The sequence below is a fragment of the Podarcis erhardii genome (assembly GCF_964252035.2).
Source record: "Podarcis erhardii genome assembly, chromosome: 2".
Classification (NCBI taxonomy): Eukaryota; Metazoa; Chordata; class Lepidosauria; order Squamata; family Lacertidae; genus Podarcis; species Podarcis erhardii.
The window spans coordinates 35758425-35773235 of NC_138498.1; the positions used below are offsets into that span (position 1 = coordinate 35758425).

Sequence of the window (14811 nt, forward strand, 5' to 3'; positions counted from 1 at the left end):
CTGTGAGCTCCGTCGAGTTGCCTTGGTGCGTTGGGCCCCGGGACCTGGGGCTCTTGGATTGGTCATCTGATGCCTGGCTTCGGGTGGGCCGAGCCCGACACACCCGGGCGATGTGTCCCAATTTTCTGCACTGCCTGCACTCTGCGTTGCGGAAACGGCAGGTCCTCCTCTCGTGACTTTCTCCACAGCTTGCGCAGTTCCCTCCTTCTCGTCGAGGCAGCTGTGGTATGTGGGCTGCTTGAGTGCGCTGCTGTACTCGGTGCACCTCCTCCCTGTCGGATCCCGAGTCGTTGGTGAGGTCTTCGTGGTGGACCCTCGGTTGGGACGGCTGGCTCAGCCGTGCCTCTTGCGTCGACCTCTCAGCAGCTTCCGTTGCCAGGGCCTCCTCCAGAGCGACCTGGAACGTTAGGTTCTTCTTAGCGTAGAGGCGTCGTTGCAGCTTCTCATCCTTCAGGCCACCGACGAGGCGGTCACGAAGCATGTTCTCCAGCTCTGAGAAGTTGCAGAACCGGGCAGCTTGGCGGAGAGAGGTCACAAACCCAGTTATGGTTTCCCCAGGGGCTTGCCGCTTTGCGTAGAAGGCATTTCGACGAGCCACCACTGAGGGCTGTGGCGAAAAGTGCCCCTTCAGCTGTTCCATTATTGTTTTGTATGGAACAGTAGCGACGTCTTCAGGCGCAAGGAGAGCCCGGGCGATTTCAAATGTCTCCTCTCCGCAGACGCTGAAGAATATTGCCCTCTTCTTGGCGTCTTCTTCATCGGTGACCCCTTTGGCTTCTAGGAGGAAGGTGAAACGGGAGGCGTACGCTTCCCAGTCTCCAGATGCTGGGTTGAATGGCGAGAAGCTGCTGTCAGTTGCCATTCTGAGTTCCTTGTGTCCCGGAGCTGAAGCCTGGATACACGGTGCGAGGCAGCGGTGCGGCAGGTGGCGGTGCTGCGGTGCTGTGTGTGGCAGTCAGCTCAGCGGGATCCCACCTTCGTTGCCAGTGAAATATACTCAGAGTCGCAAAGTGATTTCATGCTCTTTATTCAGCTCATAGTGGTGAGGAGGAATGAATGAATGTCCCCTCAAAGTATCTGCTTTATATACATTATTTACACAATGGGCTGCACATGATTGGCTAATTCCAGGATTCTACTGTAGGCCAATCAGGTTGTGGATTCACTTCTATCTGGAGCATGATTGGGTGGTTCCTGCTAACCAATCATACTGCTGCATTGTTCTAGGACCAATCAGACTGCTGCATTCTGAATCCTATTGTTCTAGGACCAATCAGACTGCTGCCTTTTGGAGCCTATTGTTCTAGGACCAATCAGACTGCTGCAGTTTGGATCCTATTCAACTCAGTACATAACACCGGGTATGGTTATTGGATATATGTTTGAAAAACCTTCCCTTTGATTAGGTTATTTGGAACTTTTTGCTTGCTGTACATGCCCCAGGTGAATGGAGAATGAAGTGGCCAGTGTGAATGTGGTATATGCCTACACACAATGTCACTGAGCAGGTGTGGATACACCTCCCCACCAGAGCTGCCTTCATCTGTTGCAAGGGAGCAGGTGGCACTGAGCTTCTTGGGCTTGCTGATCGGAAGGTCGGTGGTTCGAATCCCCACGACGGGGTGAGCTCCCATTGCTCTGTCCCAGCTCTTCCCAACTTAGCAGTTTGAAAGCACATCAGTGCAGGTAGATAAATAGGTACCCCTGCGACAGGAAGGTAAACGGCATTTCCATGCGCTCTGGTTTCTCTCACAGTGTTCTCTTGCACCAGAAGCGGTTTAGCCCTGCTGGCCACATGACCTGGAAAGCTGTCTGTGGACAAACGCCGGTTCTCTCAGCCTGAAAAGCGAGATGAGTGCCGCACCCCATAGTTGCCTTTGACCTGTCTTAACTGTCCAGTTGTCCTTTACCTTTACATCTTTTGTAAAATGGACTCACTGCGAGGTAATGCAGTGTGGATCTGCAATGAGCTTTAATTTTTGGAATGAAGCCACTTTCTCAGTGAGCATTTTTAGGGAAGAAAAATATGAAATTGACGTACATTGTGTGAGGACTACATAGAAAACACAAGTACAGTCATACCTTGGTTGTTGAACAGAATCTATTCCGGAAGTCCGTTCAACTTCCGAAAATGTTCGCCGACCAAGGCGTGGCTTCTGATTGGCTGCAGGTGAAACACTTATTTCTGGGATTGCAGCATTCAGGAGCCAAAACGGATGAGTCCCAAGGTGTTCAACAACCAGGGTACAACTGTACTCTGTATCCATTGATTCTAAAATAGAATGCTAAGTGTGTACAGCCACCACACTTTCTTTATCTTAGAAAGTAAGAGGTATTGTCACACTCTGGGCAAGTGTGTTCAAGGAGGGCACAGAGCAGGGCCAGTGAAGACTGTGGTCTGGGAAGGGGCTTGGGAGAGTCTTAAAGGCTTTATAGAAAGGCCTGAGGACCATATTCAGCGTCTCAGCCTGAGGTTCCCAACCCCGGTTGTAAATGAGACTTGTCAGGTTCCTTACATGCAAAGCACAGGCAGCCTTGATCTCCAGGAACTACGAAGAACCCTGGCTTATTCAAATGTGACGCAATTAATATGTGGGAAGGTACAAGGTCAACATGAGAAACTCTGACACACCTTTCCACATGTTCTCCGAGACTCCCAGATAAGCAGAGAACATCCTGGTGTACCATCCAACGCTACTGGCTAAATTGCTTTTTGACTCGCCCTGAGAAAAGAAAGCTCAGGGGGCCAAAAGCCATTGCAAGGATTGCCTCTGAAAGTACCAGGAAAATGGCTGCCAGGTGTGTGGTGATAAGTCCTGGGAGGCTCTGTGATATGCATGTAGTTCAAGGCTTCCTAGTCTGCTGTTCTGCCTGAGTTGAGCATGTGCTGTGCACCTGTCCTTCCCAGCCTGAATAGCTCCTGGCTCTTCTTTCCCAGGAAACCACCACAAAGCTGTGCTTTGGCTTCATCATTCCTGCCCTCGGTGTTTACTTTATGAATACACTCGGCACTTAGGAAAGAAAACGCAACAGTGTAAGGTCTCAAAGTTCACTGTTAAGACTTGCAGAACCTCCCTCTCCTTGTCATTCCGCACTGGGAGGACTTTAGCCCTCTTCAGCCTTAACCTGGGCTGCGCCCCCTTGTAGCTCCTTTTGGCTGCTCAGTGGCAACAGCCACACAGCTGCGCTCAGTGGGGAGGAAGAGAAAGGATACTCCATAGATCACGGAAGAGCAGGCAAGTGCCATTGTACAGGGCTCAGCAAATGTTTCGGCTACATATGGGAAAGACAAAGCCGGATAGGAGATTATGATTCTGCCACTCTATATGTCCTTCTGGGGAGAAATAAACACTCAGCTGTGAACCTTCATGGGCTGGTTTAAAATTGCATTCTCCAGCAGCTGGAAGGACAGGGGGAGAGGTGATTAAATTTTCCAAGCACAGTACTGTATACTTTTGTCATATAGGACGTTCGTAATGTTAAATGCTAATGTAGCTTAGAGTTAAATAACTGGGACTAAATAGCATTGGGTAGAGAATTGCATTACCCTCTCCCATTCCATGCTGTTAAAACTTCCTGAAGCATCTGATTTTAGCCACAGTTGGAGACAGTATACTGGATTTGATGAACCATGGGTACAGGGCCCACCCGAAAATAAAGTTGTATGTGTCCTGCCAAGGACATTGCTATACAGTCATTGATTCATATTCTGGTTAAACATATGTGGATAATTGTATTGTAGGAATAAAAGAGTTACCGTATTTTGCCATGCATAAGACAATGTTTTTTGCTGAAAAAATTGGGGGTCGGCTTATACATGGATGGTGAATGCACAGGGGTTAAAGAAAACACTACTTACATCCCCATGGCTGCTGTGAACAAGCTGCCGGAACCGCCCAAGCCACTGTCCCTCCCGGGTGCCAGGCTTGGATGATCTCTCAAAAAACACTCAAAAACTTTGGGCGATCTTGGTTCCTGGTGGGGCACATTACCCCAGGTTGCTATGCCAGTGCCGGTGCTTTGAATATTTAATAAAATATCAAAGTTTTGTTTGATGTTTAAAATATTGATTTCTTAATTCTGGGTTCAAAAAAATAGGGGTCGTCTTATACCTGGGGCTGTCTTATACACGGGAAAGTACGGTGTCTCCTGCCCTGACATTACAACAATGATGTTGTGGTGTGTGCAGGGTTACCGATTGTAGGGTTTAACAGGGTAAAAGAAAGGTCTGTGAAACAAACCAGAAAGGAGGGGAAAGTGAAAGAGTCTTAAAGAGCTCAGTCTGCCTTGGTTTTCAGTTGCACCTTCAGAGATGGGAGTTGCTATACCTTACAGCGAAGGTACCCAGTGTGGTGCCCGCCCTCCGATATTCTGAACTACAACTCCCATTATCCCTGATTGTTCACCATGCTGGCTTGGGCTAAAAACATCTGGAGGACGCCACATTGGCTGCTGCTCTACAGTAGGGAGATTTGCATCATCTAGATTGACAAGAGAATTCAAATCCCCTTATCATAAGGAGAACATAAAAAGGGCCTGTTGGATCGAGCCAGTTGTGGTGCATTTAGTGCAGTACCCTGTTCTCACAGTGGCCAACCAGATGCCTATGGAAAGACCCCAAAAGAAGGACAGGAGAGATGAGTGCCACAACTCTCTCCTCATCTCTGATTCCCATCAACTTGTATTCAGGAGCATACTTTTCTCTGGGCAGTTTTGTCACACCATGCATAAGCTTACCGCTCTGTATCATGTCTCCTCTTACCTTTTCGTTTAAACTAAAAAGGCCAACCTTTCCTCACAGAGGAGTTGTGCCATCCATTTGATGATTTTTCTGAACCTTCTCCAGCTGTATAATACCCGTTTTCAGGTGACTGGAACCGTACACAGTACCCCAAGAGTGATTGCAGCATACACTGTCATAATATCAATACGATCTGTGGCAATTTTATTTTAAATTCGTCCCTAATTATCATTAGCATGGAATTTACCTTGCCTCACATGGATTCATCTTCATCAAGCTATCAGGCACGACCCCCCAGGTCGTATTCCTGGTCAATCATCTCCACTTCATTTGTTAATAATAATAATAATAATAATAATAATAATAATACTACAGTGGTACCTCTGGTTACATACGCTTCAGCTTACATACGCTTCAGGTTACAGACTCTGCTAACCCAGAAATAGTACCTTGGGTTAAGAACTTTGCTTCAGGGTGAGAACAGAAATCGTGCTCTTGCGGTGCGGCAGCAGCGGGAGGCCCCATTAGCTAAAGTGGTACCTCAGGTTAAGTACAGTTTCAGGTTAAGAACGGACCTCCGGAACTAATTAAGTACTTAACTCGAGGTACCACTATAATAATAATAATTATTTATTTATTTATTATTTATATTTTTTAACATGCTTTTTATTAGGTTATTACTACAACACATACACATACACACCACACTTTAAAAATATATATAAAAAATCAAGTCCACTTCAGACCCCTTTTACCCTTGTTTTCATTGAATTGCATTTGCTGTTTTGCATCCCCTTCGTTCAGTTCAGAGAGGTTCTTTTGGAGCTCTTCGCCACCCCGAACAATTGAGTATCATTCGCAAACTTGACTACCTCATTGCTCACCCCAAACCCTTCTATCATTTATAAACAATCTAAAAAGCACAGCTCCTAGTAGCAATCCTTGGGTAATGCTGAAATTTCTTTTGCGCAAAGGATAGTCTGTCAGTGAACACACCTTGCAAGCATACATGATTTTTTTTATCCTGTCCTGATTACAGAGGAACGAGTCACTGGGCAAAGGTGCTGAGGAACGCAGGTGTCTGGAAAATGGTATGTCAATTAAATACAGGGTATAATCTGGCAAAGCCTGATAACATTTGTGAAACCAAAGCTTTGTTTTAGAGTTTTATGCTGACACCCCCGGTTTGCATGGGGAATAACTACCATTCACTTCAATGGGAGATGTTTCCCCCTGTGTAAAGCTCCAGTATGGAGGCCTCAGTCCAGATTGAGACCATAGTGGGGATGGGGGGTGGGCAAAGGTCTGGACTGGGCAGCTGGGCTGGCAGGGATGCTGTCACAGCAGAAGTCCAGGGTCCCTCTCGCCATAAAGAACAGGAGGGGTCTGACAAATGCAGCAGGTTTCACTTACACATTTGAAAGTGAAGTAATTGCCCTCTGGGATGCGGGTGGCGCTGTGGGTTAAACCACAGAGCCTAGGACTTGCCGATCAGAAGGTTGGCGGTTCAAATCCCCGCGACAGGGTGAGCTCCCATTGCTCAGTCCCTGCTCCTGCCAACCTAGCAGTTCGAAAGCACGCCAAAGTGCAAATAGATAAATAGGTACCTCTCTGGCGGGAAGGTAAACAGCGTTTCCGTGCGCTGCTCTGGTTTGCCAGAAGCGGCTTAGTCATGCTGGTCACATGACCCGGAAGCTGTACGCGGGCTCCCTCGGCCAATTAAGCGAGATGAGCGCCGCAACCCCAGAGTCGGTCATGACAGGACCTAATGGTCAGGGGTCCCTTTACCTTTTTACTAATTGCCATCTAAAGAGGGCCCTCACATCAGGCCACTAAGTACGAAATCTAAAATTATCTGACTCCAACACTGCAAGCTGACTTTGTGTTTTTAAAATGCCATGCTCTTAAGGATGCAGTTACAGAGTCGACATATTGTCTAGTTGAACCCTTGGTGTCTCTACTGTGTCAGAGACAGCGTTGGCAGCAAGTTGCCCTGTTCTGTGTCGACTTTCTTGAAATTGGTGCCTGCAGTTATAAGATGGATCATGCAGTTACAGTGCCGATACACCAATGCCAAAACATATAGGTGCTTAAGGTGCTGCCAGGACTCTTTGTGCTTAGTCTGTCCCTGCAAAAGATCTGTCTATCCCTCTGGAATACTGGCACAGCTGTGTGTGTGCAAATTTAGCAAGCACAAAGCAGAGTTCTTTGATGTCCATGCATGCCCAGGTTCTGGCAACGCCCTAATACTCTGAACATTAGGGCAGATACAAATTGAAAATTCTGGTATTTCTCTCACAGTTGTTTTAATAGGGCCCTGCCACCAAAGGCAACATGGTAAAGCAACCTTCTCCAGGTGGCAGCAGAACTCAGGAAGGAGAATAGAGGCAGAGATTGGGGTCTGAATGCTGCAAGAAGCCTTCCTAAAACTTTGACCCTATTGTGGGGGGAGGGTGCTATTTGGGCTCCACTTTAGGCAGCAAAACCTCTTGGCATTGTCAAGCTCTGGTATTGCCAGGTGACTTTATTCATTGATCTTTCCTCTCTGCGATGATTGGTTTAGTGTGATTGTTAATCATTGGTTTAAAGTGATTCACATGATGTCACTCAAGATAGCACTTCTGTTAAGGCAATTATCACATTTTGTTGGCGCCCATTACATAATGCCTGTGGCACATGAGATGCAGCTTCTGCCACCATGCATGTGCCTGTTTGTTTTAAAGGTTAGCATTTTAGTAGATACGCTTTTTACATTGTTTTAATCCCATGGATAGCTCAATAGCTAAAAACATATGAAAGTTTATTGTTTAAAAATTATGTGTGTGTTTTGTCTGTATTTATTTTATTTTTTGTGAGCCCCCTTGAGCCCTGGTTTCAGAGAAAAGGTGGAGTATAAACAAGCAAATAATCAATAGTCACTGAGAGTGAATCCACTTGGCAGGTTTCTGAGCATGAGTAGGCAAACTAAGGCCCGGGGGCCAGATTTGGCCCAATAGCCTTCTAAATCCAGCCCACAGATGGTCCAGGAATCTGCGTGTTTTTACATGAGTAGAATGTGTGCTTTTATTTAAAATGCATCTCTGGGTTATTTGTGGGGCATAGGAATTTGTTCTTTCTTTTTTCCCAAAAATCAAATAGTATGGAATTTGTTTGCAACTTTGTTAACAGCATGTATTAACATCATAGACGTACATCGGTCTTTGCTGCCCCTTTCCTTTCTCCCTAATCTGACCTGTGAATACCTTTTGTAATGCCTCTGGTATTTTATGCAAGTGTAAGGAATAGGAAGGTGGACCAGGGGTGATTGCAAGGACACACAGAAGCAGGCTTGGAACTGCAATGAGAGGGTTAATTGAAATCTGGGTGGAAGGTATGGATATGCTAGAGACTTCTGGGAGGTGGTCTTTGGGGAAAAATATATCTCTGCAGTAATGGGGCAATTGATGCCCTATTAGCATTGGCCCTGTGTTGGTTAAGCTGTCAGAATAGCTCACTGGGTGAGTAATTAGATGAGCTGCAAAAAAAAAGAATAAATTTGGCAGGCTTAGATGCCTTTCTTGACCTATGTAAACAGGAACAGGAACTTAAAGCAGCTTTCATTTTTATTTTTTTTTTAGCAATTTAATATGAATTTTACTATCTCACGAGACCATTGATCCATAAAATGAAAGCAGTAAACAATGTACTGCAGTCACACAATCAATCAATCAATCAATCAGTCAGTCAGTAGCTGAACTGGGTTCCACAGAGTCACAAAAAAAGAGCCACAAAAACAAAAATGCAAAATAAATAGCAAAAACAGACAGACCTCACCTCAGTGTACCACTTGAAACGGAAGTGTGGCACTCAAATCGGAAGCGTAACACTCAAAATGGAACGCGTTCAACTTCTGGAAAAAGTTTGCAAAGCGGTACACTTACTTCTGGATTTGCAGTGTTTGGGTTCCAAGTTGTTTGAGTACCAAGGTGTTTGAGAACCAAGGCACCACTGTACTGTACAGCCAAAATGACACTTGAAGCCGCTCTGTGGCTAGCCAGCCCACCTTCTATAAGGCAGCTGATCAGAGGTAGGAGGAAGCTGAAAACCCAAAGTGGACCTCGCAAGAAGAGAGCTTTAAACCTCTCTGCCTTTCCTCCAGGCAAGTGCTGTGTGCTACTTCTGGGAGTGGTGGGGAAGTCAGATCGCCCCCCCCCCACTGTGTAGTGTCAGAATGTCATGCAATGGGACAAGAGGGGAGATTGTTCTGTCTGGCAAGCTTGCACTGACAGAACAATCAAATTACCAAGACACCGCATTCCATGATCCACATTTATATATACCTCAAAGTTAATGAGATTTAAAAGTTCTTTTAACTCTACCTTGGAAACCTGAGTTTCTGAAAGGAACTTAAAGCAGCTTTCAGAAACTCAGGTTGATTTGTGGAGAGCGTTACTATGAGATGAAAAGTAATTAATTCTTCTGAATGTCTTTTAACTGAGCAGGAATAATGCACAGCTGTGTTTGTATTCTATGCTTTTATTTTAGTTGGTCAAATAACAAGTTGGTACTCCCAAGTGTTGTTTCTGATGTTGCTTTATTGTGTTAATTTTTTTTTTTAAAAAAAAAAGCTGAGGCACAGCAGGTGGCCAGCACAACCCCCCCCCCCGCCCCCTTATACCGCTTCTGAGAGGATAGTTTGCTTTGAACACTAAACTCCTTTGAGGCTAGACTGAAACAGCCACAAAATGTGCTACTGAAGAAATTAAAACTGTTCTTGCAAAAAAAAAAAAAAAAAAAAAAAGCACTCATTTGTTCTCCAGAAGGCCTTCCTGTGACAATTTATTAAAAGATAATTAAAATCTTGGTTTTTCCATTAAAATCTTAGCTTTACATTGTAAATAACATGTCAGACTTACTGGCACTGAATGTTGTAATGGGCAATAGTTGGGGAGATGTGTGAAATGTGTGCAGACGTAAAGGTGCCATCTGTGTACAACCTTGTACATTCTTGAATTTGATTGGATGCTGTAGCGATTGTAGGTTTGTTCCAGTAAACTTCCCAAACTTCATCTTCAAATTCTGTATTCAAATCAGTTTCCCAAAAGTATTTTGAGGCCTGACATATCGCCTCAATCTATATCTAGCAAGACCGAGTGGATAGCAGAGACTATGTGTTTGTTAAGCCCCTTTCATTGATGAGGCATCACTGTCCAGGTATTATTATTTTTTGCAAATGTAGTTGCCACTCGGATCATGGTGGGTCATCACACTGTATTTCTTTACCATACAACTCTGCATCCCACATCACTAATCATTCGTTAACTGCATGGGAAGCGGGTGGTGTTTGAAAATCACATGTTTTGATTTCATCACATAAGCATTCTGGCAGGTACAGTCCTCTGTACATAGAACATGGTATGTCTTTTACTGTTTTCCTTTTCCTTAATTCCTGAATTCATACACCAATGCATAAGTATTAAATATGGAAGTTTTTATCAAGTGGAAACATCTATCTTCTGCTTTTAATAACAACGCTTTGAGTGTGCTCAGAGAGGCACTCTGTTGTTCCATTCAAACTGCATGACTTTTGTACCTCGCTCTGGATTCTAGATCTTGGGGTTCTTGGGGGGGGGGGAAGCAGCTAATTCAAGTCTACCCACCCACTTACCCTAGTTTATTAAGTTGTTTATGGAAGGGATAGATTGCTGTTGTATTCTTTTGAGTTTTTTTCTTTTAAAAAACAAAACACTAATTTTTAAAAGAGGGGGAAAGTTATTCAATCAATCAATCAATCAATCAATAAACCACCCCTTTGATTCATTTCCTCTGTAGGATGTTCGACGGCTGGAAATCCCTGCTGAGCTTGCTGCCCTACTCCATTTGGCTGAAGGTGAGCAGAGAGCCTTTGACTCCTAATTTTTTTTTTGCTAAAGTCCATACACTTCACACATGTTATGCTTTAGAGTACAGTGGTGCCTCGCAAGACGAAATTAATTCGTTCCACGAGTCTCTTCGTCCTGCGGTTTTTTCGTCTTGCGAAGCACGGCTATTAGCGGCTTAGCGGCTATTAACGGCTTAGCGGCTATTAGCGGCTTAGCGGCTTTAAGAAAAAGGAAACAAACTTGCAAGAACTTGCAAGATGTTTCGTCTTGCGCAGCAAGCCCATAGGGAAATTCGTCTTGCGAAGCACCTCAAAAAATGGAAAACTCTTTCTTCTAGCGAGTTTTTCGTCTTGCGAGGCATTCGTCTTGCGGGGCACCACTGTAGAGCTGAAATAAATTCCCCCTCCAAAAAAAAAGTCTTGTAAACTTACATAGGGTGTCTTTACATAATGTCCTGCTGCTTGTGGGCTTCTTAGTGGCATCTGGTTGGTTACTCTTGGAACAGTATGCTGGCCTGGATAGGTCTTTGGTCTGATCTAAGCAGTGCTCTTTGTATAAATATTGTTTCAGCAGTTCGGTTGCTTAAGTGATCACTAGCCAGTAATGTTTGATTTCAATATTAGATACAGTGGCACCTCGGGTTAAAAATGCTTCAGGTTACAGATTCCACTAACCCAGAAATAGTACCTAGGGTTAAGAACTTTACCTCATGATGAGAACAGAAATTGTGCGGCGGCAGCTGGAGGTCCCATTAGTTAAAGTGGTACCTCAGGTTAAGAACACTTTCAGTTTAAGAACGGACCTCCAGAACGAATTAAGTTATTAACCTGAGGTACCACTGTATTGACAGACAGTGCTTGCCAATTTGTGATAGCTAATACATGCAGTGGTCTTCCAAGCTTTGGGGAGATACTTTTGCCATTGATTTGTTTGCCAAAGGACTTGAGTGTCTGCCATAGAACCACTACTTGTCACAAAGGATTCTGGGCATAAACACTGCTGGGCCTCACCATGAACCTTTGTGAACTGAGAATGTGCTAGTCTAGAACCCACCAAGCATTTGCTTCTGGTTATCTGGTTGGCTACTGCTAGAACAGGATGCTGGACCGGATGGGCCATTGACCTGATGACCAGGCACTTCTTAGGTTCTTCTCCCCCCCCCCACCCATTGTAGCTACAGTTGTAGTTATTGCTTTCGCTTAGTGTTTGTTTGGACACCCAAAAAATCCCTGTTGATCTCAGTAGCCGTATAAAAAAAGCAAGAGTGTGCCTCACCAACTGAGCTAACATTATTAGTGTTTTCCTGTCTTGCAGGTCACCACCATGCCCAAATTAATCAGGTCACAGAAGTCTCCCCTCCAGAAGTTAAAGCAAAGGCTGATCTCTCTCTGCCACCTGACATCAATAGCTTTCCATTCTCTGCGTTCATAAGGTCGCATTTTCAGGTAGGAGATTGTCTCGGAAAGTTGGAGTTCACTAGAAAAGCCAGTGGCCATCATTGTCTCTTCCACTCACTTCATAAAATGTTAAGAGTTGGAAGGGACTTGGAATGCCATCTGGTCCAATCCTAGGTGCAGAATGCAACTTCAACATCCCTGACCCATGGCTGTCTAGCCTCTGCTTAAATGCCTTAAGCAAAGGAGAGCCTGTCATATTTCAAGGCAGTCTAATTCATTGTCAAACAGATCTTAGTTCTGTTTATTTCCCTGTAGTAAAAGTCCATCTATTTGATGGTGATCATCCAAGTGTTTTGCGGGAAGAAAGGCTCTAGATAAGTCTTTCCCAGACACTGGGTCTCCAGCTGTTTCTGGACTAAAGGTAAAGGTAAAGGGACCCCTGACCATTAGGTCCAGTCACGGACGACTCTGGGGTTGCGGTGCTCATCTTGCTTTTTTCGCCGAGGGAGCTGGCATACAGCTTCTGGGTCATGTGGCCAGCATGACTAAGCTGCTTCTGGCAGCACGGGAATTCTGGCAGCACGGGGATTCCCCCATCATGGGGATTTGAACCGCCGACCTTCTGATTGGCAAGCCCTAGGCTCTGTGGTTTAACTCACATCGCTGCTTAACCCACAGTTAATCCACAGTTTTTGGACTACACCTCCCTTTATCCCTAGCTAGCAAGACCGGTGGTCAGAAATGATGAGAATTGTAGTCCAAAAGCAACTGGAGACCCAGTGTTTGGGAAACACTGATCTAGATCTTTCCTTCTTGCACCTGTAGCCCCCCAGTCCACTGGGCTTCTTCACCCTTCCTCTTTACTTTGGCTGTCAACTCTGCTGCTGTCACATGGGAGAAATGATTGGGGGAAACAAAAGGCCCTTTGCTTTGCCCTACCTGAACAGCGGTGGCTCTGAGAGCGATGCACATCGCAGTGTCTTCACTTTGCTTAACATTAGTAATGCTGCTTATGAACTCGGCACTTTTGTTCCTCGTCCATTGTAGGAAGCGGGTTTCCCTGCCCTTGGGCAGCCCCTGCAACAGCCTTTGACCAGACTGGATGGTGAGCAGAGGCAAAGTGCTCTGCAGCTCAACAAAGTGGTAAGAAAAACAAAAATAATGAGCAAGCAGCTAAGTAGCTAGGCCTTGCTGGAGACAGGAGATGTCCCGTCCCCCCACTCAAAGTTAAAGGTGCTTTGAAGGTGGGGATCACTGCCCGTGGTGTGTACAGCTATACTGATTTTCCTCTGGGGAACAAGTTTTGCAAAGTTTTAGTATGGCTTCGGAAGCCTGCAAAATCTCTTTGACCCAGACACAAAGATGACCTGTTGCATGCTTGGCCGGGGGTGGGGTGGGGGGCTGTGTTTCTACACTGTGGTGCTTCCAGTTGGGGGCTTAATTGCCAACGGGTTGTTCTGATATCATAAAGGAGTAGTTGGCAGCTTCTTCAGATGGGGGACTGAGAGGTGCCAAGAGAACTCCTCCACGACTCAGAGAGCTTCCTTTGTGTTTGTGGACTTACTGAGGAATCCAGAACAGGAAAATGCTGAGCAATTGAGAAAAGAGGGGAGAAAAGGATCATGGTGCCCAAGATGGGTGCAGGTACCTGAGGCCCAGACACCTTTGTTCTCTATTCAGGAGAAGCTCTGGGAGATCAAATTGAGACACAGGCTTGGGTATCACTTTTTCTGGGGGTGGGGGTGGGAAACTTTCTCTCTTTTTTTGGCCTGTCAAGGCTTCCATTCTCTTAGGGGTCCCATTTGGTTAGGGGGGTCACATGCAAGATATGGATTGGGCCAGGGCCACCCCACACTCTTTGGCTGAATACTATACACATTCTGAGTTTGTTTCGCCCCTCAAAGCATTCTGTCGTTTACTAAGAGTTGCTAGGAATTGTAACTCTGTGTGAGGAGTAAACTACAGTGCCCAAAATACATTGCAAGGTGGCGTGGGTGTGAGGAATGAGCTTTTCATGCGTCGTAAAGGTGCAGTGCTTATGCAGCCTTTCTCTAATTGCCCCACATTCATTCTCTGTCCCTCCCTCTCTTTCTCTCTCTCTCTCTATCACACACATGACAGAGAGAGAAGGGAGAAGCCAAGTCAAATACTGAAACATTTTTGCTGTAAATGCAAGGTGGCAGAATGGGTGCTCCTAGACAGGCACACTCTTTCCTTCCCACATACACGAAGCACCCCATACTGGGAGTGACCAGGAAAAGTGTTTGGGGCCTCCCCCAGCTCTGCTCCCCCCTCGCACTTCCACCTGCAGGATATTGCTATTGAGAGGCAACAAACAAGAAGCTGCAAAGTGAGGGTTGCGGCGCTGCTCCTTTCTCAGACCCTGTGAAGGGGAGAAGAATGTAGACTTGGCACTTAGAGTATCTCTCTTTGGGTGGTGAAAGGGAGGTGGCAAATTATTAACCACCCGTCTGGAGAAGGGTGTCTTGCTCCCACGGGCGTTGTGGCTTTGTTGATGGACCTTCGCCCCCTCTCACACAAAGATACACAGACTAACCCCTCCCCACTAACCCCATTAGGGCCAGCTGTGCACGCCCCTTCTCCCCCACCCCAGGCCACACCATTGTCATGCGCAACAGTGGAGTTGACGGCATCGGCTTCACAACAAAAGGATGCAAGCAGTTGCTTGCCAGCCTTCCCTTTTTCTCACTCTGTGTGCAGAGTCACCGGTGTAAAGGAGTGGGGAAGCAGAGAGGGTGAGATGTTCCCCGAAACTCAGAGGAAAAGAAGGAGCCTGTTTCTCCCTCTGCCC

General features: G+C 45.8%; 1 protein-coding gene across 1 annotated transcript in view; it reads left to right on the forward strand.

Moving 5' to 3' along the window:
* MYO15B (myosin XVB) overlaps positions 1-14811 on the forward strand; it is a 92318-nt gene that overhangs the window by 33818 nt on the left and 43689 nt on the right. Inside the window, exons 25-27 of the mRNA XM_081851997.1 lie at positions 10553-10610; positions 11917-12047; positions 13047-13142. Coding sequence (XP_081708123.1) covers positions 10553-10610; positions 11917-12047; positions 13047-13142 — 285 coding nt within the window. The remainder of the gene's footprint in view (positions 1-10552; positions 10611-11916; positions 12048-13046; positions 13143-14811) is intronic.